General features: G+C 40.5%; 1 protein-coding gene and 1 long non-coding RNA gene across 2 annotated transcripts in view; one reads left to right on the top strand and one right to left on the bottom strand.

Moving 5' to 3' along the window:
* Positions 1-25,535, top strand: part of Gefmeso (Guanine nucleotide exchange factor in mesoderm) — an 89,269-nt gene continuing 63,734 nt past the window's right edge. The window contains exon 1 of the mRNA XM_076306472.1: positions 1-543. Within this exon, the coding sequence (XP_076162587.1) occupies positions 462-543 (82 nt within the window). The 5' untranslated portion in view covers positions 1-461. The remainder of the gene's footprint in view (positions 544-25,535) is intronic.
* Positions 8,267-14,268, bottom strand: LOC143144770 (uncharacterized). The gene is made up of 3 exons (XR_012991511.1): positions 14,080-14,268; positions 13,690-14,008; positions 8,267-8,424 (listed from the first exon to the last, which is right to left on the bottom strand). It is a non-coding gene; the product is annotated as an uncharacterized LOC143144770 (long non-coding RNA).

Genomic DNA, 25,535 nt, shown 5'->3' with positions numbered 1-25,535 from the left:
GAACGGCGCTCGGGAGAGGAAGGCGAGGACAGTCGGTGCATTGAGCGGCTCGGAGGAGGCAGCCAGGCCAGAAGAACGTAAGCAAGAGAGTGGCGTGCATTGGTATGGGTCGGTGAGCTGTTTGCCGATTCGTTGACTCGCCGGTACGGACGGTCGGTCGGTCGGGTCGAAGGCTTCCCGGCTCTCTCAGTCCGTCTCGCGACCGCGTGCCAAGGGGATGGATGTCGTCGTTGTTTGCCTCTTCCTTCCGTGATCTCGATTAAGATCGTGCGCGACGGATATTTCACGGGCCGAATAGGCGACGGAGGATCCGGTGGCGCGCGCGATGCGACACGTGTGCACGGTACCGTTGCTGCCACGGTCGGTCTTATGGTTAGATTCGGTGTGAGAAGAAGAAATTCTTCCGTAATCCTGTGATCACGTCTGTGTGGGGAAAAAATTGAGAGTGTTGATGCAACGAGATGGGCAGCGAGGCAGACCCGGAGACCACGGGTGCCAACGCCGTGGACTCGGACGAATCCGATAGCTGGGAGAAGTTTTTCGGTAAGTTCGCCCGTTGGTGGATCGGTATCGATGCATGTGTTTCGAGTTTTATAGGGCTGAAGTTGGATGCATGGGAAATCGTATCTCGTTTTACTCGACGTGGAGAGATCATTCTTGAGGTTATAAACGAGAGGTTACGTCGCGTTAGAAACATTGAGAAGTGTTTTGATTTTGTCACGGGACGTCGCGTCAGTATCGTTTCTTAAGGTTATAGACCGGCAACAGTTTTCAGGTTTCCGCGAAGTAGTACGTACACGGTACGTAATATATTTGCACGCAAGTCGGTAAGTAATTTTATTTGGGAATCAGGGGAGAGGTATCGAAAAGCGACGAGGAATTGAAAATTGGACGTAGGTTTTTAGGACAAAGGTCACGTGGTAAGGATAACACTTAAACAATATTGCATCGAAATTCTGCCGTAATCCGAGTAATATTCCTCGTAATGATATTCGGTTTGGAAAATGCCCCTTATTTAAACGAATTATCGCCAAGTGCGATCGTATTTATGCTTTCGATAACCTCTAGCGTCTCGCGACATTTGTTTAATTTCCTTTGGAGACATCTGGGTTATTCACGTAAGATCTATAGAACAATAGCTCGAAGGGTTTACGTACATGTGTGCATAGTTTGATTTAGTAGAAAAAGTTTGATCGTTACTTATAAATGCGTATGTAGGTATGTACGCTCTCGCATTTATTACGGTGAAAATATTCACAACGTGATTTCGTGCTCGCTACTGATAAAAACCGGTATTCTTCGTTTCGGTCTCGGTACACCTTTCGGTTCATGTTTTTTACGGGTTTGAAAAGTATTTCGGGCGTACTTAAACGAGACACATCAACGGCACTGAAACACTTTTAATTTTGCTTCGCTGGTCGACGTTCAGTGCGGAGAATTAACCTATTTACTCGTCGCGTCTTGGCGCCAATTCACAGAAGGCAGCGAAAAGAAAGCACCAATCATAACGCCTTATAAACGATCGTCGCATGTTCATTGTCCGTAATGCATTCGCGCGTCTTACCTCGAGTGGATAATTCGTCTCGTTGTTCGGGGGGAGGATATCTTGAGAGGAAACATGTGTCACGGAAAAAAGTGAGAAATTTATGGCGTTTGATTCGATGAAAAAATGTTGGAAGTGTCGAGCTCGAGGTACTACGACGCTACTTAAGGGCAAACCAAAAATAGTACAACGCGGAGATGTAGATTTAGAAAAATCACAGGGTATTATTTTTTCAGCTCGCATAATATGGACTTTGCGTATTTCTGTACCTGTGATACAAAATTTTACCATTGAAAATTACACGGTATAGATTTAAAAAGGAATTGACATTCAGACGATTCAGAATTTATATCGGCATAAAGTCTGGATGCACTGCAGTGATAACAGAAGATGTTTAAAAAAAGTGTACAGTGTAAAAATAGTATACCTATAATAAGTATAGGCTTTAGATTCTCATTTATCACGATGCCACACTTGATACATGTATCGTTATAAATCCTGTTTTATCTGCAAGTAGCAAACATGTCCTTGTTACTAAGGCGACTGTTTAGATCTTGGAAGTCAATAAGTTGTTACAGTAAAACGAAGAAAAACGATAACGATACAACTTGCAATTTGCTTTTTTACACGATGTCCTGGTACACCTGAAGTACCTCGCGTGCACCTGTTTAGTCGAGTAGGAAAAAGCCTGAAAGCATAATACAATAAAATCATCGACATTAGTATTTCAGACATGACTTATTTATAAAGACAGTGTCGGCGATAAGCGGTTTCGCTAAAGTCGTTTTGCAATGGTCTCCTTTCTTATCGACATTATTGTCATACGAAACATTTGCAATTGATATTGCAACGTATGCACACCTTGTGTAATATCGATTATTATCTCTGTTCATCGATGTAAATATTTTGAAACTCGTGTAACTAAAAAATTCGCAACAGTAAAAATTGTCACTTTAGCGCGTTATTATTTCATCGATCAACATCACGGTTAAACTTTGAGATTACAAAATTAATTATTGCCTCGAAAAAAAGAAAAAAGGAATAACGAATATAAGAAAAATTATTAATCGAATTAACAAACAAAGAAATTTTCAATTTCTTTTGTTTTTACGATTGAAATCACGGATAAAGGGATCAGAAACGTTATCTAAAATGTATCGTTGCAATTAATTGTTCTCCGATTATTGTTACCTTTTTTTTTTTTTTTTTTTTTTTACGTATCCTACAGATATCGTTTCCAAGTATTCGTCTTTCGTAAACCAGCATTTCTAAATCCGCGTGGTATAAAAAAGGTGGTGAGCGTGAGGGACTAGAACGAAGATAAGTGAGATACACGAGGCAAGTAACAGTACCATGTTTCACGGAATTTCACGTGGAAGAGAAAACGTGAACCTCTTACGATTCGATTTGTCTACTGGTTTTAGCCGCGCGTGTGTACACACGTGAAAGTGACGTTAAGTTGTGGCCTCCCTTATATCGGAACTATCTCATAATTTTTCAAGGTGTTGCTCTCGATGTAGAATCCGTACGTTTCCAAGCTTCGATATTTATCGCAAGATGTTGAGTTCGATATAAATTTTACAATTCCTTATACGCGATATACACAAATTGTCTCGTTAAATATATTTTTAATCGAGAAACAGTGACACCGATTTAGGTAGGAATTTTCGTAAATTGTTAACCTTCTCTCAATGTCGGTGACATTGAAAAAAAAAAAAAAAAAAATAGAACAGTAGTCGAGTACTGGTCGGAGAGTCGTCAGACCCGCGTCTGGACAAGCTGTATTGGCCGCCAAGGTCATAGGCGGTGGCTATCCCCTCCACAGAGCTCGATCATCCCCTCTCCTCTCCGTTTCTCGTCACTGGTCGCTCGCTGCGCGCGCAACGTCGCGTCCAGCGCGATTAACGAACGAATAAGTGTCCACGAGCGGCCAATTGAGTTTAATCGGATTGTAGCTCGAGCCCAGGAGTTTCCATTTAATCGAGAAAAACCAAGGAGGGATCTAAATATAGAGTGAGGCGATATTCTGGATCCGCGAGTCCGAGGAGCAGTTTCTTCTCGTGACTGAGGTGATCTATCACCGCGAGGAAATTTCTGATTTTCATTTGCATGCCCCATAGTACGTACTACGTGAGCGCGCACGATAGTCACGAAGATGCTCCCGACCACTCGCGGGACAAGTGGCGAACTTAAGGATGCGATACGACGCGCAAAAAACACTCGCTCTGCCGGATGCAGCTTAGAGACCGTCGAGAAGAGGCCTGCGCTTTCCTCAGACTGGTGTGCGTCCCGTCGCGACGAGAGGCCGTTGCTCGCGCGCGGGCGCTAGCGTGTTGCCTGGTTGCGTGTCGCGCGTGTATTCCTGTCTTGTGCACACGCCCAAAAATCGAGCAACCGGCTCTCTCGTTCCGTCTGGATTTTTATGGGCCTGTCCGGCACCGGCGAGGTCGAGCCCAGAAATTTTGAGAAAGTTGACGGGACTGTAGATCCACGATGTCTCTATTCGTGATGGTTTCGCTTAGAAACGATTTTCACTGTTGCGATAGGGTGGCAAGATAACGTAGATACAACCGAAATCGATGACGAGATATACGAAAATAGTTTTTAATGCACGACAGAGGATCGATAAATGCAACCTTGGTGGTTGTTTACTCGTTGCATCGTGTCGGCCGCGATGGTCACTTGGAAACAAGTGAAATTGGAAGTGAATGTCTTCCGTTTGAGATAACAGCAGATCGTTGGTAAGAGACCGACGATTACATCAGAGATATACATAATCTCGTCGCAGTAGTTGCGCACTTTTTATTTTAGACTCGTTGCATGATTAAATTGCGTGGAAGGTCAAGTACGAGGCGCACTCGTAGCGGGGATATTTGCTTGTTGGATCGGTGGTCTTGGTAATTGCAGCTGAAACTATTGAGGTTTTATTGTGCTCGCGTGGACAAGTACTTTACCCAGAATCTCTAAAAGAGTATCTTGAGGATGGAATACCTTGGAGTTGGAAAAGAATGGTCGCTATTATACCCACGTGGTTATGTAGTATTTCTGAAATCTCTGAGAGCATAATAGATATTTTACAGATGCAATACTTTGCACTTGGGAAAGAATAGTTAGCATAAAGAATGGTCGCTATTATAACCACGTGGTTAAGTAGTCTCTCTAAAATCTCTGAGAGCATAATAGATATTTTACAGATGCAATACTTTGCACTTGAGAAAGAATTGTTAGTATAAAATTCACGTGGACGAGTACTTCCTCTAAAATTTCTAAAAGGGTAGCAGATATTCCACAGATAGAATACTTTGCATTTGAAAAAGAATTGCCAATATTATATTCACGTGGACGAGTACTTTCCCTAAAATTTGTAAAAGAGTAGCAGCTATTCCATAGATAGAATACTTTGCACTTGCAAAAGAATTGCTACTATTGTATTCACGTGGGCGACTACTTTCTGTAAAATCTCTAAAAGGGTAGCAGATATTCCACAGATAGAATACTTTGCATTTGGAAAATAATGGTGTCACTATTGTACTCACGTGGACCGATGGTATCCAAGTAGTAGCTTTTAATTGAAGAGTTTAGAGAACTTTAAAATCTCGAAAGGCATAGCAGATATTCTACAGATAGAATACCTTGCACTTGGAAAAGAACAGTTACTATGATACTCACGTGGACTGGTACTAATTTTAAAACATCTGAAAGGGTAGTAGCTATTCCACAGATGTACCTTGCATTTGGAAAAGAACGACCACTATTGTATTCAAGTGGACGAGTACTGTCCCTGAAATCTCGAAGAGGGTAGCAGCTATTCTACAAATAGAATACCTTGCAGTCGGTAAAGAATGCTCACGATGAACCACACTTGTGTAAAAATCTACATTCCAGCCCCGGTAAAAGTTCGATGAAGCCACCTGGGCAATCGCGGTGTTAACAGGTCACGTGTTGTCAAAGTTGACGACCTTTCCAAAGGCGGTATATAACATTTCCTTTTGTTTCGGTCGGTTCGGTAACATTTTCATAGATAACATTCCAAGACGCGACACCTGGGTAGATACCTACGGCCCTGGTCGTGTGGGCTTAGTAAAGCGTAGGCGTATCGTGCTTCTCCAGCTGCATTTCTAACGCCAAGTGCCTGCGCAGGAAATAGACTTATAGGTGCATCTACAGGCTGATTCGTATCGCGATTCGATGTTGTTTCTATCAATCATTCAATGGTTTTTCATCTCTTAGCTACGAATCTATCCGTGCCTCCATCTATTGAAAATTGATTTATTCGTATCTCCGTTTCTTTTTTCACGAAACGTCGCCGTTTCCTGTATTACGTGTTGGTAATTGAACTATGAAGCTATAATCCTCCTAGAGAGCAGCCATAAAATGAGTCACCTGTGTGTACACGATAATCGTGGTTTTATCAGCCCCCCCTGCTTAAAAAATACATTCAGCTCTTATCGTAAGATGCGTCATGCGTGTCCTTGAGCGGACTTGTATTATCTACTGCGTCACAATAGGCGTAGTTCCCAGGGTTTACGTAGCATCCATTTTATTTATTTTTCGCCTCTCGGTAAACGGCTAACTGGGAACATAAATAGACAGTAATGTCCACAAGAAGAGAAATACGGAAATCATCACCATCATCATTATCATCATCATCATCATCATGATCACCACCATCATCATCATCATCATTATTATTACTATTACTATTATTATTATTACTATTACTATTATTATTATTCTTATTACTATTATTATTGTTGTTGTTATTATTACTACTACCATTACTACTATTATTATTTTTATGTTCATTTTTATTATTATTATTATTATGATTTTTTCGTCCATGGGGGACCTAGACCTACAGAAATTAATTCGTTTAGGCTGTAGAGTCTGGGGTCCGCGACATCGTCGAGGAGTCTGGCTTCAGGTCGTTCGGAAATCCCTCTTTTTAGTCGGGAGTTTACATAGGACCGTGTAGAGACATTTGTATCAACCGACTGTAAGTCGTGTGTACATACGCAAGCGTCTTCGGCGACTCTACGTGAGCCAAGCTCACACGGAAAAGACAACCTGTATATCATGCTCGGGAACAAGTGGGCGAGATAGATGTGCGCAATCTCGTCCGGTCTCATACCCCACATGCCAGCACACGCAGGAAATGGCATGTAATAATGCGCTCTTAGGCGACCAGTTGGTTGTCGGCACAGATAGACAACATCCAATATTGTCAACAGCAGAGATGCCCGACAGAAGGGTTAGCACTTTTGATGTTCGTGTGATTATCGATGTCAGCATCCGGTGCTCTCGAATGTCATCGATCGACTCGATCTGCCAGCACCAACAGCTAGAATCGCGCAAATCATTTACCGAAATTACACTTATCTTCCAAGCAACGTAACATTGAAAACGACAAACCGAATTCTAGCGTAAAACTTGCCCTGTCGAAGTTTGATCTTATCGAGATAATCTCTTCAGTTCTTTAACTTCTTTCGATCAAACATTTCGTCTCTTTAGTTCCTGAACTTCTTTTCGTACAGTCGTTCAAGACCTCTGTCGAGGTCCTATACAACTACCATCGGTTCACGTGAGTACAATAGTGTTCCAAACGCAAGACCTATGTCGTCCAAAGATTCCGTTCAGCGATTAAAAATGAAATTCGCTTTGCATCGACGAAGTAAACCCATTAGATGTAAAACATACCGTAGACAAGCTCGGGGAAAGCTCGTCCGGCGCGTTAAAGTTCGAGAAGCCTTAGTATGAATATTTACCGAGAAGAAGGTGACCGAAGTAATTCCATCAACAAGGGGTTACTTGAACCCCGTAATGAGACACGTGTATTATGTTACCTAGGGGTTTTTTTTTTTATACATAGAATGTGACACCAGTTTGCACCAGAAATAATCAGGAACAAATTACTTAAACTCTCCTGCAACTGAACAATACGGTATAGAAACGTATTACAACGATTCAGAAAATTTGCTCACATCGTACCGACACTACGAATAAGAGATTAGAAATGTAACGTTGACGAGTATTGTTCTTTGTAAGGTCTGCAGGTGATAAAGGCACGTTTTCAATGTGCCGAAACTGTGAGCTCGATCGTACGATACCAGCTTTGCTCACCTTAAGAAGAACAACTCTGGCAGAGCGCGTATTACGGGAGATTAGAAATACGAGGTTCACGAGTACGAGTCTTTACGGTGCCTTTGTACGATAAAGCCGGGTTTTCAATGTACCGAAACTTTCGGGTTGATCGTATAATGCGTAGATTAATTTTCTTGGGTAATTATTTGCGAAAGTACTCGATGAAATCCTACGAACTGTTAATAGGTATTGACGCTACGAACTGTTAATATGTATCGAATATAAGTGATCACGATCACCGTATAAGTCACGAGTATAATGCCCAGTGTGCAAGCATGGTTCGATCGAGGCAGATTGTTTCGGTGATCGCGTGTACGAAATGGTGCCGGTACGAGCGCGGAGCTTCGATCATCGTCCAACGAGACGCCATTGAACTTGATTTCCCGACACCGTAGCTCCTCGCGGTGAGTTGCACGTGCAGAAACTTTAAAGGCGAACGCGGCGTTGCCCTCCGCGGCGTCTCACGTATGCGAAGCCTGGAATTGCATATGGATCTTGGGAACGGGTCGTGCGAAGGTCTTACGGATTTTCAACGGATTCTTTTTTCTGCCATAACCGTGTTTTATTATTATTCATCGAATACCAAGTGAATAACGAACCGACCGCCGTCCCGGCCGCTTTCATCGATTGCGAATAAATCCATCCGCGAGGACGTGGTTTCGATTCGTTGTTTCTATTCCAGTCTCTGCTAACGAGGAGAAGTTAGATTTCGATGGCTGGTTGTAACTCTCCCGATGAACCTGAAACCGTGAATACAAACAGATACATGCCCGAGTGTTTACGATTATAGTATTTAGAAATGGTATTAAACGGTTCGAGTTTCGGTAAATTGGAAACGTAGCTTCGTTAACCAAGAGAAAAGACTGTATTATCCTGTTCTGGTGTAGGGTAAGAGATTAGAAATGTAACGTTAACGAGTATTGTTCTTTGTAAGGTCTGCAGGTGATAAAGGCACGTTTTCAATGTACCGAAACTGTGAGCTCGATCGTACGATAGAAGCTCTGCTCACCTTGAGAAGAACAACTCTGGCAGAGCGCGTGTTACGGGAGATTAGAAATCCGAGGTTCACGAATAGGAGTCTTTACGGTGCCTTTGTACGATAAAGCCGGGTTTTCACTGTATCGAAACTTTCGGGTTGATCGTATAATTGCGTAGATTAATTTTCTTGGGTAATTATTTGCGAAAGTACTCGAAGAAATCCTTCAAATCGTGTAATTAATTTAAAACGGAACATTTTCAACATTTCATATACATACGTTTACACCTTGCAAAAAAGGAGTAATTGTATCTTACAAATCCGAGGTTCACCAGTACGAGTCTTTACGGTGCCTTTGTACGATAAAGCCGGGTTTTCGCTGTACCGAAACTTTTGGGTTGATCGTATAATGCGTAGATTAATTTTCTTGGATAATTATTTGCGAAAGTACTCGAAGAAATCCTTCAAATCGTGTAATTAATTTAAAACGGAACATTTTCAACATTTCGTATACATACGTTTACATCTTGCAAAAAAGGAGTAATTGTATCTTACAAATCCGAGGTCCATGAGTACGAGTCTTTACGGTGCCTTCGTACGATAAAGCCGGGTTTTCACTGTACCGAAACTTTCGGGTTGATCGTATAATGCGTAGATTAATTTTCTTGGGTAATTATTTGCGAAAGTACTCGATGAAATCCTTCGAATCGTGTAATTAATTTAAAACGGAACATTTTCAACATTTCATATACATATGTTTACACCTTTAAACGAGTCTTTACGATGCCTTTGTACGATAAAGCCGGGTTTTCACTGTACCGAAACTTTTGGGTTGATCGTATAATTGCGTAGATTAATTTTCTTCGGTAATTATTTGCGAAAGTACTCGGTAATGGTAATTTGCCACGGGATAACAACGATGCATAATACAGATTACGTTTTGTTAAGTACGGTGACGCTTCTGTAATCGAAAGGCTAATCTCAAGGGAAATGATCGCACCCACGGATCCGTGATCGTACAATGGACGAGTGTTACTAATTGCGTGGAAAGTTCGCTCTTCGAATTTCGTTGCTCGTATTGTCTTGTGGTTACTTGCTATCTCGCGTGTCCATTATTTTACGTAACCGAGTTTCTACATCGTAACTCAATACGTTGATTATAGTCGATCGAATCTCCCGTACGTCTGCAGCCTACATTCGATTCAAGAACCATTGTCGCTCATCTTTAATTACTATACGAGCACAGGAACGATATACATTATTTTGATAGTGTTGACCTTAAAATAATCACGTAATACCGTCTTCCTTGTCGGTGATGCTTTGGGTGTTTCAACCCTCGCAATAAGAGGGGTTCAGGCTACTACGAGAGAGACTGCACCTGAGTCCACACGTAATTCAATCTTGCACAAATATCTCGAATAAAAATTCTATTATTTTATCGCACCTTTCTTAACCATTTACACTCGAAGCTTCTCTTATCAGAAACTAGCACCTCGACGAAATCCTTCGAATCGTGTAATTAATTTAAAACGGAACATTTTCAACATTTCGTATACATCTGTTTACACCTTGCAAAAAAGGAGTAATTGTATCTTACAAATCCGTGGTTCACGAGTACGAGTCTTTACGGTGCTTTCGTACGATAAAGCCGGGTTTCCACTGTACCGAAACTTTGGAATTGATCGTATAATGCGTACATTAATTTTCTCGAGTAATTACTTGCTAAAGTACTCCGTAATGGTACTTTGCCACGGGATCGTGGCAAGTAAGATGTAATTACTTGTATGTTACTCTCTGGAGTAATTTCGATTCCAAACAACGATGGTTTTTCGAATTGGAGAAAGTACACCGAATCAAGTGGCGATCGAGGATCGTCTCTCGAGTGGAAAGGGTTGATTGTACATTTTTAAACGGTGCAAGAGTCTCTGGGTCCGAAAGGACCCGGATGCGGTACGACGAGGGTTTAGACGTGTTTCGTTGTAAATCGAGTGACGTCATTGAAATCCGCACACGTCGGGACTTTGCACTTCGTTCGTAAAGTCGCCGCGAAAGAATCGTTTTCCGTAATGAATTCGCACCGATAACGGTTATCTGAACGGAATCGGGGTACATCCTTTTCCTTTACAGTAATGCAGCCCGGCGAGCACATTGCTCGGAGGATGTTTACGGGCTTTGTTTCTCCAGGGACACGTATCTCCCTTGGTTTTTTAACGCTGTTCGCCCACATGTTGAATCATACGCACGCGATATCATTTCGACGAGAAAATTATCGTCGGTTATGGTTCAGTGAGTGTTCGTCACTCGGTGTTGGTTGACTCGTTGACTTACATCCGCGTTATGCTCTTTTGCTAGTGTTTCGCGAGTGACTCGCTACGGATCGTACAGATCGTCGTTAACGAAGCCCGAAACGAATTTAGATCGTTCGAGGCAGGTAGAAATTATCGAGTTCTTTTAACCGCTCTGGAACCTCTCGTCTCTCTGAACTCTCAATGCTCGTACTTGGATCTTCAAGGATAGAAGTTCCGAAGTTTCGACTCTCGAGCTTCGATGCTTCGAAATCGAAGCTGGATTCCAAACTTGGGTCATTGAACTTAGAGTCTTACGAGTCTGATACTTTGTTTCTCGAAGACGAAGGCATTCGTGTAACACCACAATTCCAAGCCTAACAAACTCGAGTTTGGATCAAGTTACCCTATGCCTACTTATCGGACTCTGTACTGCTTACTTATCGAAACTAAAGTTAGAGTATTCCGAGTCTAATTCTTGCATTCTGTTTCTCGAAGATGAAGACTTTCGCGTAAAATCGTAGCTTCGAGTTTATCATACGCGACTCTGGATCAAATTGCTCTCCATCAGAAGCTACACGTATATACTCACCGTCAATATTCATAGAAATTTCTGCTTGAGAAACATCGCAACGACTAAAGTTACCTTTACCAATTCGAATCGGTTCTATTACTTACAACTCTGACGAATGTCCACACGAATCGAACCTCCTCTTCGTAGAGTACTAAATACCCCAAGACTCGGTCTCGGTTGAAGTTGCCACGATCTGTTCTGTCTTCAATTATCCTCCTTCGATCCATCAACCGGCTCGAGCTGGTAAACACGGCGATTCCACGTCGATCAGCATTCAGCACTACAGTTAGACCGAATCCCGAGTCCAGGGTGGCTGAGCAAAGTGGAAGAAAAAGTTGCCCGATGTCCCGATCCGGCAGGGTCGGCCTGGCGACCCACGCTTCTTAAGTCCACAATTGACTCGCGTGCATCCAATATGGCTGATAAAACCGGATCTCCGTGCGAGGGGTTAAGCTGACTCCTGCCATGTACACGATACCGACCGATGCCTAATGCCTTATATGTAACACGCTGCCGGTGGACCGTGCGCGGATTGAGATAAAGGTACGTTTACACTCCGTCGTGGACATCTTTAAGCCAGCCTGACTACTCGGCTACTTCGCCGATCGGGTCGATGATGCCGTTAATGAGGGAAAAATGGCTGGCTGGGTGTCGTGGGTGAGGTCAGAAATAGGACGGTCCGCTGGAGCAATCGTTTCCAAGGATCTTTGTTCGATTGGTTTCGGTTTTGAGGATTTTCATTCAGCGAACAAGATATTCGAGTTGTAGCTTTTAATTGGAGAGCCTCGATTCGAGTGGAATGTTCTATTGTACTCGCGAGGACAAGTACTCTACTTAAAATCACTAAGAGCGTTATTTTATAGATAGAATACCTTGCAGCAGGAGAAGAACGATCACTATTTTACTTACGTGGACGAGTACTTCTTTTGAAATATCTAAAAGCATAGCAGGTATTCCACAGATAGAATAGCTTGCATTTGGAAAAGAATGATCACTATTGTATTCAAGTGGACGAGTACTTTCTCTAAAATTTGTAAAAGGGTTGCAGATATTCCATAGATAGAATACCTTGCATTTGGAAAAGTATTGCCACTATTGAATTCACATGGACGAGTACTTTCTCTAAAAGGGTTGCAGCTATTCCATAGATACAATACTTTGCATTTGGAAAAGAATGATCATTATTGTATTCACGTGGACGAGTACTTTCTCTAAAAGGGTTGCAGCTATTCCATAGATAGGATACCTTGCATTTGGAAAAGAATTGCCAAAATTGTATTCTCGTGGTCGAGTACTTTCTCTAAAATCTCTAAAAGCATAGCAGATATTCCATAGATAGAATACCTTGCATTTGGAAAAGAATTACCAATATTGTATTCACGTGGACGAGTACTTTCTCTAAAATCTCTAAAAGGGTTGCAGATATTCCACAGATAAAATACTTTGCATTTGGAAAAGAATTGCCAAAATTGTATTCACGTGGAAAAGTACTTTCTCTAAAAGGGTTGCAGATATTCCATAGATAGAATACTTTGCATTTGGAAAAGAATTGCCAAAATTGTATTCTCGTGGTCGAGTACTTTCTCTAAAATCTCTAAAAGCATAGCAGATATTCCATAGATAGAATACCTTGCATTTGGAAAAGAATGATCACTATTGTATTCACGTGGACGAGTACTTTCTGTAAAATCTCTAAAAGGGTTGCAGATATTCCACAGATAAAATACTTTGCATTTGGAAAAGAATTGCCAATATTGAATTCACGTGGACGAGTACTTTCTCTAAAAGGGTTGCAGCTATTCCATAGATGGAATACCTTGCATTTGGAAAATAATGATCACTATTGTACTCACGTGGACCGATGGTATCCAAGTTGTAGCTTTTAATTGAAAAGTTTAGAGAACTTTAAAATCTCTAAAAGCATAGCAGATATTCTATTTTCATTTGGAAAAGAATTGCTAATATTATATTCACGTGGACGAAGACTTTCTCTAAAATTTGTAAAAGGGTAGCAGCTATTCCACAGATGGAATACCTTGCATTTGGAAAAGAATTGCCAATATTGTATTCACGTGGACGAGTACTTTCTCTAAAATCTCTAAAAGGGTTGCAGATATTCCATAGACAGAATACCTTGCATTTGGAAAAGAATGATCACTATTGTACTCACGTGGATCGTTGATATCCAAGTTGTAGCTTTTAATTGAAGAGTCGCGATTCAAGAGGAATATTCGTTGTCCGGGGTTTCTTGGAAATACTTCGAGGGCCTCTTTACTCTGGGATGATGGATCGATGGGGAGGTACTCGAACAAATGGAAATTTACACCGACGGAGGTCGTCCTAAGTGGTGCCAGCTTGTCTCGATGCTACAAAATGAAGCGCGGGGATCAACAACGAAATACAGCATTGTGAAATTAGCGATTCTTGTTCAATGGTACAACATCCATCAGAAATGCGGGATCTCGGGTCACCGTCCGCAAGTTTCGATTCTAAAATGTATTAACATTAATTCTACCATCGTGGACACACGAAAATTTCGTTCCAATAAATGAAATCCTACTATAGTTGTACAGCGTTGCGATATAGCTGTCCAATTGCAGTATAGTCGTACTCGTAGTTCGAGTGTGGTTAATGCTCAGTTGTCACAGCCGCGATACAGTTGGAGCTCGTATAAATGCCATATAGTTGTACTACAAGAGTTCACTAGAATTTCAATGTGCATACAGAATGCTTCAATCAGAGTTATCGAAAGGAGGTCCGCTTAAAGATCGAGTTGAACAGGATTTGTCATTCTCGCTTCGCTCTTTATCTTTCTGGGTCCGTATGTATAACACGGGTCACAAAGGTGTGTGACTAACGCGGCAAATATGTGGAACGCCTCGTTATACAACTTCGCACACAACATTTAACGTGGCTCGTTACTTTTGCAATTCGTTATCATCGTCGAAAACGTCACGTCTTTCCGCATGAATTTCTGCAGGCTCCGCAAACTCTGCGTGACGTTATTCAAAACACGCAAGCACCGCGGGAAAGTCTACAGTTGCGTCACTATTACGAAAATGTGTAACATTCGTTCACTTTGTTTTGCAATCGTATCGGTCGCGCAGGGTCATCGAAAATAATTTCACAACGATTCGGAAACAACCGATCGGTACAATATCTTGTTAAAAAGTCTCTCACAAGGGGATGTTCAAAGTGATTCATCGATTTTTATGACATTCGGTAGATTTATGGGTTTAAATATACAATAGTCGGTTTCTTATAGTCGAATCTTATAGCTGTAAATGGCCAGTCAATAATGAAACAAATAATTGTACAGTTTTACGAAATCGTTTATTTAGATATACTTAAGTAATAGGTCCTGATCAACGATAATTGTTGTAGCAGCAAACGTGGGAATTTCGGTAAAATTCAGCGTAAAAACAACAAAAACATAAGTGTATATTACACTACGAATATCTTATATCGCAGTATTATCATTTTTCTATGCTTGCCAGTAGGTCACAGTTACCGTTGGTGGGGATACTCTACTATTCGAGTATACCTAAGCGATTTTTTCAAACTTTACATTTATCTTTTTCATAACTGACTGGTCTACGATTGTTGTAAATATAAATTTACAAGTCTACTAAATTTCATTAAAATCGACGAGAGTCACTTCGGACGTTCCCCTTCTAAGCAATTTTTCCAAACTTCACACTCATTTTTTTCATAACTGGTTGCCCATATACGTCCATACTTTCCACTACGATTGTTGTAAATATAAATTTCCAAGTCTACTAAATTTCATTAAAATCGACGAGAGTCACTTCGGACGTTCCCCTTCTAAGCGATTTTTCCAAACTTCACACTCATTTTTTTCATAACTGGTTGCCCATCTACGTCCATAATTTCAACTACGATTGTTGTAAATATAAATTTACAAGTATACTAAATTTCATGAAAATCGATAAGAGTCACTTCGGACGTTCCCCTTCTAAGCGATTTTTCCAATCTTCACACTCATTTTTTTCATAACTGGTTGCCCATATACGTCCATACTTTCGACTACGATTGTTGTAAATATAAATTTACAAGTCTACTAAATTTCATGAAAATCGATAAGAGTCACTTCGGACGTTCCCCTTCTAAGCGATTTTTCCAAACTTCACACTCATTTTTTTCATAACTGGTTGCCCATCTACGTCCATAATTTCAACTACGATTGTTGCAAGTACAAATCTACAAGTTTACCAAACCTCGTTAAAATCGGTGAGAGTCACTTCGGACATTCCCCTTGTCAGAGGGTAGGTTTATAAATAGTCCGAAGAGAAACGCTCGAAGCGCGACTGTTCGTGGGTTAATGATATGGAGACGCGACAGATAAACCGCATTATATCTTTGCGGAGCTTATCGTCGGAACCGCAAGATTGAACTTTGATTATTCAACGGGATCCTCTATTGTATCTACGGGACAGAGCGCCGCGAAGGAACGACGCGCGAGCGTCGGTAGTGTCGCTCCTAATATGCAACGCGAGTGTGAATGAACTCGTAAATCGTCAACGTCGGGACGCTTTTGTCTGCGTACGCGTTAGAAGCGCACGCATCGCCGCGACCGCGTTCCAATAAGCTTCGTGTCCCGAAAAATGTTCCAACGCTCTCACCACGTATCGAAATCACCTAGATATTTGCATTTACCTACCATTTACGTTACGCGAAACCCAGCCGTATTATCGGCCTGAATTTATCCCTGCAGTACGGTGCCTCGCACGGCGTTGGAAAATCGAGACTGCGCGATTATCAATATGCGAAGCACGGCTGGAGAAATTTTTCTTGCAACGGGCCGTTCGAGTCGAAGAGACAGGTTATATGATTCCTGATTGGGAATTCGAGCGAAAAGTGTACAACGGATCGAAAGAGGAATTTCTACTCCTAGTTATTTTGACGGCAATTTTGCACGAACGAGCGATACGAATAAAAATTGTTTGGATTACTGCTATGTATAGAAATCATTTGCAATAACGCGTAACGAAAAGATAATGCGAAAAGAACAAGAACAAAAATTTGAAAGTGTAGGATACAGCTTATGATTACTCCAGTTGTACATTATAATTAATATTAGGGATACCGGGAAGTAATGCTATTTTTCTTTAGTAAAGTTTATTGAAATTTCTACAAAATCTTGTCTACAATTTCTACAAATCAATTAGTCTTGTCTAAGATTGTTCAATCACTTGAATAATTTTCATCGGTTTCCACAACCTTTCGCCACCTGGAAACCAGATTTTCTATGCCTCTTTCACAGAAAACCTGAAATTTTTCATTAAAAAATTTTATCATTGCATTCTTCACATTCAAGATTTATCATTAATCTCATAAGTCTACAAACCTATATTTTTGGTTCTCAAACTTTTCTATTTCTCGCGTTATTATTTTTATTTCAATCGTTACTTTCCGTATCATTTCCACGCACAGTAGACCATTGAAATAGTGTTTGCTCGCGTATCACTAGCTCGTGTAAAGTCGTTATAAAAACCGATTCTCTGAACATTGTCTCCGAGAAATATTTTTCGACCTCTCTCTATATCACGGTTCGTTTCTTCGAAACGATCTCGGACAGTCTACGGTAAAATAGAACGAGGATCGAATTTCTTCGCGAAACAATTCGTTGTCACGAATCACTCGGTTCGAAGTGTTAATCGTGATTAATTCCCAAGCACCGTTACCATCGGTTTCTTCCTGCGGTACGAAAGCAACAGCGATGGCTCGACCGACCGTTGATAGAGTAGTTTAATTTGTTTCGAGTAATTGTATCGAGTTTGAGAGACATCATCGACAGGCCAATTATCGTGATCTCCGAGAGGACGCATCGCGATTCCCGCGAGTCAATACGGTTGTGTACCGACAGGTAAATTTGCCACACAGGCAGTAACGAGCGGCTCTAAATCAACCATCGGCGCGTAATTGTGTACCAGCGCGCGTCGCGATCCGCGATTTCTGCCGATTGTTTAATTTATTTGCCCCGCCGTGGTATTCAATTATCGTGCTGCTATGGTATTACACACCGGTAGACGAACACGTCGAATTTATTTCTGACTGTAACGTTAATTGTTCGCGATTCATCGCGGATTTCCACGCGCACCGCAATTACGCGTCTGCGTGGTCTGTTTTCGATTTCTTCGCGACCGTGTACAGAGGCACATCGCGGCCTCAGAGAAATAGGTATTTGTAACGCGTAATGGTGAATAATTTAAATTTCATCGACCTATTCTAACAACTGCGTATCGCGTGTTGCGGGTAAATATCGAGTCAAGTTTATTGAGAAGAATTACAAAAGTATTTCATTATTATGAAATACATTTATGACGAATGTAGAAACTTTTTGTAAATTTCTTAAACACGAATAAGCAACCAGGAGTAACGTACGGTGAATTTTCCTGTTCGTTTAATTTCGTGTTTGATTGGTCTTGCTTGTTGATTGTACTACTTCGAAACTGATCGAGGTAATATTATTCGTCGAATATTAACCCTTTGAACTCGAGAGGAGACCCTCGGTCACCACACAATTCAGTGTACTTGTTCCAATTGGGGAAAATTTCGTTTCTTGAAATTGAAATTGGAAATTAGGTATTACACTCTTTTAAGATGTAAACATATGTACGTCAAGTATTGAAAGAAAAATGTTCCATTGCGTATCAATTTTTCCGATTGAAAAGATTTCATCGAGGCGTCAGTTTCAGGTAGAAGAAACGCTTCGAGTGCAAAGGGTTAAACGTGAATGTTGATCGGCGCGGTGAATTAATTTCCACCGTTGAATTTAATCGGATGAATTTAATTGGAAGTTCTAAGAGAGGTTGGGAAAAAAATCATCGAAACGCGACACCTCGTCATCCGAGAAAATAAATATCGCGTCGCTTTCTAAATCACTTGCACTCGTGGAGCAACGAACGAACGAGATGCTAGTATCCTCGGATATTAAAAAATTAATTTATATAATTAGATTTAAATTTAATTTTGTATAAAGAAAATTAAATTTATTCTACCATTATTTAAATAACAGTAGGTAATATTTATTTATACAAAGAATATAATTATCCCTATGATTATAAAAATAATTATAGAATATTATTTTTATAAAATAATTATTATTTATCGAATAAATGATTTATATATTAATAAAGGATCGTGTGTACATACTCATAATAATGAGTATCGTGACTCAGGCAGCGGGATAAATAGTATTTTTCATCGAGTAATCCAAATAATGTCGCAGCGAGCAGGTCTAGGGGCGCGCGCGATATTTAAAATGCAAATCAAGCGGTCCAGAGTGTTTCACGGTGTCGAAGGAAAACGTATAAGCCGCTTACGCGCATTAGTTACGGCGCTTCCTACGCGCTCGTTCTGGTACTGAATCGTGAGAATTAGCAGAACCGCGATAGCACGGTCCCCTTGGACGAGCGAACAAAGAATTGCTTATTGAAACGTGCGAGCGCTTCGCGTTTTCCAGAAACTGCTCGTACACCGATTTCCACCGAAATGGTGCAACACCGTGGCGCGTTATTCGTTGCGAAAAAGAAAAAAACAAAAAAAAAAAAGAACCGAAAACGCGAAGAAACGAATCTCGTATGAGTGTTCGTTCTCGAGAAAGTCGTGCTCGAAAAGTGCAGGGGACACGGTTGCGCGCGCATACGGTTGCGCGCGCATACGGTTTCGAAGTAAAGTTTCTCCGCAATGAAAGCTCGTTCGTGAAAAAATTCGTTCGACGTTATCGATGAGTTTTTACCCAAAGAAATCGATGTATTTTTCGCGAGAGCGATCGGTGCAATTTCCAATCCGAGTTAAAAGAGCAATTTCGTAGCCGCGTGGTGTCGATTGAACGCTCTAACGAAACTGTGACGATCTAGGATCCTCAGCCAGGATCTCTTTACGCTTCACGGGGTTTCAATACGGACCTCCCAGGTTCTCTCGATAGTCACTAGAAACGAGAACCCGCCTTTGACGGGATTTCACGGTCATTTTTAGACCCTCGAGCGGTCCTCTGCTAAAATTACCTTAACGTTACGCTTCGACGTAATCGTTTTCGTTTTGTCGGATCGTGAGACTGGAAATTCTTCGAGCTTACTCGTGTCTCAAACTTTCTGCAGTAATAGAAATCACATTATTACCGCGCCTTTAGAAATAAGAGAAACTCGTTCTCCGACTTTCTTGCCTGGTGCTTGGTTACCGCTGGTAAGAAAAAAATAAAAAAAAAAATACTTTTGATGGTTAAATTAGATGCCTCGGTCTTCGTACCTGACCCGAGTCAACCTGATCCCCTTATTAGCGCACGTGCCAGGCCGAATACGTATTTCTAGGAACGCGTTGACTTGCTCAAAGCGTTTCGCTAAGAGGCCGCAACGGAGCGGACTGAAACGATTTCGCGGTGAACGCGCGACTCTTTTGTACCGTTTGTACGTCTTTTGTGCACAGTGTGCCCCAGCCGCCCCGTTTCAAATCGTTTCGAATGCAATTAGTGTGGGCGTTGTCACGCGCGTGACGACTGTGTTGTCCGCCGTGAACGGTCTAGTTTGTCATCGTGGACTCGCTCGAAACTTTGAATTTTGCCGAAGTGTCGTTGCCTCGGCGATCGAGACGCTTGCGTGCAACTTTCAAGATCGTAGAGCAGAACTCACAATTATTGTCGCTTCGACTCTTCGAGGCACGGTTGCTAAACGTACGAAACGATACGAAATAACTAAAATTAAAATATAGATTAATTGGATATTTAATTATCAAATGGAATATTGACAGACTCACCGTGCAACTTGTAGGAAGTTATTTTCATTTTTCATGTCAGGTTGGAAAATCTGCCACATATCAGGGTATTGAAAAGCCTACTGGGTAACTTTGTTTAATTATTTCACGGTAATTTAACGTACAATTTGCTTCAGATTGGACCACAACATTGCTTAACGTTTTTTTTATTTGTGAAAATTTTCTTATACGTTGAATTCGATGAATTGTGCACCAATTGATCAAAAATGTACAACGAAGTCCAATATCAGTGCAGCTGTCCTTTGAAAAGTTACTCGAATGGAAATGATTCTTAGGTAATAGAGAAATTTATAAAATTGATAACTTGTGTAGAATAAAAAGAAGTTATAACTTCTTCGCGAAACATGCTATGAAATTTCAAGTAAATTTCTTTATAAAACCTGTTGGTACCTGTTGGTACCTGTTGGTACCTGTTGGTATCTGTTGGTATCTGTTGGTATCTGTTGGTATCTGTTGGTACCAGTTGGAACCTTTTTATCTGATTGGTAAATCTCGTGTTAAAACTTACGGTTTAGATTCGTCCTTTGAGGATAACACACGCTTCTCAATAATAAAATGACGAACCAAGTCGGTTCAACTATTACCTAATAAATATTGTGACAATCCATCGTCGAATCTTATTTACAATTTGTCGTGCTTCTCAATAATAAAATGACGAACCAAGTCAATTCAAAACGTCAGTCGTGACTATTACCTAATAAATATTGTAACAACCCATCGTCGAATCTTATTTACAGTTTGTCCACTAGGTAGATCTATTGTTAAAATTCACGGTCTAGATTCATCTTTTGAGGATAACACACGCTTCTCAATAATAAAATAACGAACCAAGTCAATTCGAAACGTCAGTCGTGATCATTACCTAATAAATATTGTAACAACCCATCGTCGAATCTTATTTACAGTTTGTCCACTAGGTAGATCTATTGTTAAAATTCACGGTCTAGATTCATCTTTTGAGGATAACACACGCTTCTCAATAATAAAATAACGAACCAAGTCGGTTCGAAACGTCAGTCGTGACTAATAAATATTGTAACAGCCCATCGTCGAATCTTATTTACAGTTTGTCCACTAGGTAGATCTATTGTTAAAATTCACGGTCTAGATTCGTCCTTTGAGGATAACACGCGCTTCTCAATAATAAAATAACGAACCAAGTCGGTTCGAAACGTCAGTCGTGATCATTACCTAATAAATATTGTAACAACCCATCGTCGAATCTTATTTACAGTTTGTCCACTAGGTAGATCTATTGTTAAAATTCACGGTCTAGATTCGTCCTTTGAGGATAACACGCGCTTCTCAATAATAAAATAACGAACCAAGTCGGTTCGAAACGTCAGTCGTGATCATTAGCTAATAAATATTGTAACAACCCATCGTCGAATTTTATTTACAGTTTGTCGTGTTGGTAGATCTATTGTTAAAATTCACGGTCTAGATTCGTCCTTTGAGGATAACACGCGCTTCCCAATAGTAAAATGAGAAACCACGTCGGTTGTAATCGTCAGTCGCGACCACCGCCTAATAAGTATTGTGAGAACCCATTGTCGAGTCTTATTTACAATTTGTCTACTTCCCACGCGTCAAAGGGCACGGCTTCCGTTTGCTCCTATTACCTTCCCACACGTAACACGTATCGAATCCGCACTGTATCGTGGCAATTCTCTCGGTTCGCGAAAGTCTGCGAAGGTAGAGGTTTTTCTGACTTCCTATCGTCTCGTAAATCCAGCTTTCGACTAAGCCGAGAAACACGGAACGTCTCGTCGTTCGAACGTGTACACGGGCTCTCGTTTAATACGCGCGTAACCGTTTCGACGAATTTCTTTTATCGTCTCGTTGAACGTCCTTCGAGCGTTGGCACCGATAAAAATGAAATACAAGCTTCGAGATTCCATCGAGTGCGACAAACCCGGCCGCAGGATCTACTTTTCGCGTTTGAATTATGTTTGTTTCATAATTCAACCGTGTACACGGGCTAAGCGATCGAAACGCGGATGCCGGATTCAGCTTTTCAATGAAAAAAACGTTATTTAATACCGCGTGGGCACTGGCGCGCTAGTATTGCGTTTATCTCGAGGATTATATGGGTGGAAAGTGGGCACAACGAGAAAAACTGTCATTTGACGGCCGGTCAATGGGCTTGGCAGTCTTGTGCACGATGTTATATTTACAAACTTTGATGAAGCAACGTCGAACGAAACGTTCGTGTTCCTTGGCGGTTTTTTATTTCAAAAGCGGAACGATTTTCGTATCAATTCTTTACTGCTTTCCTTAGAAATCGAGGCAAGCCCGACAAAGTGATCGAATCTTCCTTCGAAATACTCGCGCGAGCTAGATCAAATTACTGGTTCGTTTTTTCGTGCTCGTTTAAACGGTATAGTGTTACAAAAGTTAACAGAGCACGATAGTCGTTAAAAATAAAAGTTTGCTCGGTGATGCGAGTTATGCGAGATACCATTATCACATATCCTTGGTGTTCTTTCTCGTGTAAACTATGACGAGTGCACCTTGTAATGTTACACCCTACCGTTGAACTTCCAGAGTTTACTTCAGAGATTCGATCACCGAAGTATGTTTACATAATATAAAAACTTGTCGATACTATAATTTTTACAATATTTTCCAAAGATGTACAAAATTTTACAACGCTCTAAAATTGTTCCTAGAATTGCAACCGATTACCAGAGCAAGTCGATAATGTTTCTCTAATTTAAAGTCTCGTCTCTCGCTCTCAGTGATACCCTTGAACTTCCATAGTTTACTTCAGAGGTTCGATCACCGAAGTATGTTTACGTAATATAAAAACTTGTCGATACTATAATTTTTACAATATTTTCCAAAGATGTACAAAATTTTACAACGCTCTAAAATTGTTCCTAGAATTGCAACCGATTACCAGAGCAAGTCGATAATGTTTCTCTAATTTAAAGTCTCGTCTCTCGCTCTCAGTGATACCCTTGAACTTCCATAGTTTACTTCAGAGGTTCGATCACCGAAGTATGTTTACGTAATGTAAAAACTTGTCGATACTATAATTTTTACAATATTTTCCAAAGATTTACAAAATTTTACAACTCTCTAAAATTGTTCCTAGAATTGCAACCGGTTACCAGAGCAAGTCGATAATGTTTCTCTAATTTAAAGTCTCGTCTCTCGCTCTCAGTGATACCCTTGAACTTCCATAGTTTACTTCAGAGGTTCGATCACCGAAGTATGTTTACATAATATAAAAACTTGTCGATACTATAATTTTTACAATATTTTCCAAAGATGTACAAAATTTTACAACGCTCTAAAATTGTTCCTAGAATTGCAACCGATTACCAGAGCAAGTCGATAATGTTTCTCTAATTTAAAGTCTCGTCTCTCGCTCTCAGTGATACCCTTGAACTTCCATAGTTTACTTCAGAGGTTCGATCACCGAAGTATGTTTACATAATATAAAAACTTGTCGATACTATAATTTTTACAATATTTTCCAAAGATGTACAAAATTTTACAACGCTCTAAAATTGTTCCTAGAATTGCAACCGATTACCAGAGCAAGTCGATAATGTTTCTCTAATTTAAAGTCTCGTCTCTCGCTCTCAGTGATACCCTTGAACTTCCATAGTTTACTTCAGAGGTTCGATCACCGAAGTATGTTTACGTAATATAAAAACTTGTCGATACTATAATTTTTACAATATTTTCCAAAAATGTACAAAATTTTACAACGCTCTAAAATTGTTCCTAGAATTGCAACCGATTACCAGAGCAAGTCGATAATGTTTCTCTAATTTAAAGTCTCGTCTCTCGCTCTCAGTGATACCCTTGAACTTCCATAGTTTACTTCAGAGGTTCGATCACCGAAGTATGTTTACGTAATGTAAAAACTTGTCGATACTATAATTTTTACAATATTTTCCAAAGATGTACAAAATTTTACAACTCTCTAAAATTGTTCCTAGAATTGCAACCGGTTACCAGAGCAAGTCGATAATGTTTCTCTAATTTAAAGTCTCGTCTCTCGTTCTCAGTGAGGTCCAGTGGACAGTCTAGTTCGACTATTAATAGGTGGGAATATATGTCAGGCCAGAGCGGCCTAGTTAACACGAAAATCCCCGTCTCCGACCAACAACAATAGAGTATTACATTTTATTACGGGTTCGCGTGTCCAGCTCGTTGGGCGTTTCTTTGTTCGCCGAGATCACAGGAACAAAGTCGACACCAAGCCACGACGGTGCAATTAGCGTCGTATTAGCAAAAATCTTCGACGTAGCGGTCTGGTGGGTTTCCTCTTTTAGCATTCAGTGGCCTCACAATGACCATCGATTGCCATTCCTTTTCATTTCTTACATTAAATCGGGTTCAACGATTCCCCGCATCCTTTCGTTTGTACGGTGTAATTGGTTCGCAGTTAATGAAAAGGAAAATTTATGTATACGTAGATATTTATACGTCTCAATTTCCTTTACATTCGTACCCGGGGATATCGCTCCTTATATGAATTTCATTAAAAACGAAATAAAAGTATTATTTATAGGTGTAACGCACAGGAAATTGTTTCGAGTCTTCGGATACAGTTATACCCTTTCAGGTTGTCGCAAGCCTCGGAACCGGACCGGGGATAATCTAAGAGGGGGGTGTGGATTGGGATCGAAACTGAGAAATACCGAGAGCGAGAGAAACGAACGTGACAACCCGAGGGAATTGGGTTAGTACTACTAATACGGTGCTAACTCGATTCCTTGTCCGGTTGTCACATTTATTGTATCACGGTATTCCTCAGTTTCGATCCCAATTACTACTAATAGCGTCGATGGAAGGCATTGAGAAAGCTTGAGAACCACTAATTGAGACGTATTTCACAAAAAAATAAATAAATAACGAAAGATAAGATTTACGTTTCGAACTGTTATATATCGGTTCTGATTGAAATGGTTGCGGCAATCGTACAAGTGTCGTAACTGTTACAGATATATTGGTTCTGTACAGGTTCTATAACTGTTACTTTTCTTTTCTGTATCGGTTATGTTTCGATTCTATATAATATAATAGATTCTTATATTGTTACGGTTTTTAATTCTTACCGAATTTATGAAAATATTAATGTCTCTGTAAAATGTTCCAAGTATTAAATATTTTAAGGGAACATTCAAAAAAATTCATTCTTGCAAATTATTTGCAAATATTCAAATTATTCATGATTTTGTTCATTATAACTTAATCTTATTA

The sequence above is a fragment of the Ptiloglossa arizonensis genome, chromosome 3, assembly GCF_051014685.1.
Source record: "Ptiloglossa arizonensis isolate GNS036 chromosome 3, iyPtiAriz1_principal, whole genome shotgun sequence".
Taxonomy (NCBI): domain Eukaryota; kingdom Metazoa; phylum Arthropoda; class Insecta; order Hymenoptera; family Colletidae; genus Ptiloglossa; species Ptiloglossa arizonensis.
This window is presented reverse-complemented; position numbering and strand designations above follow the sequence as displayed.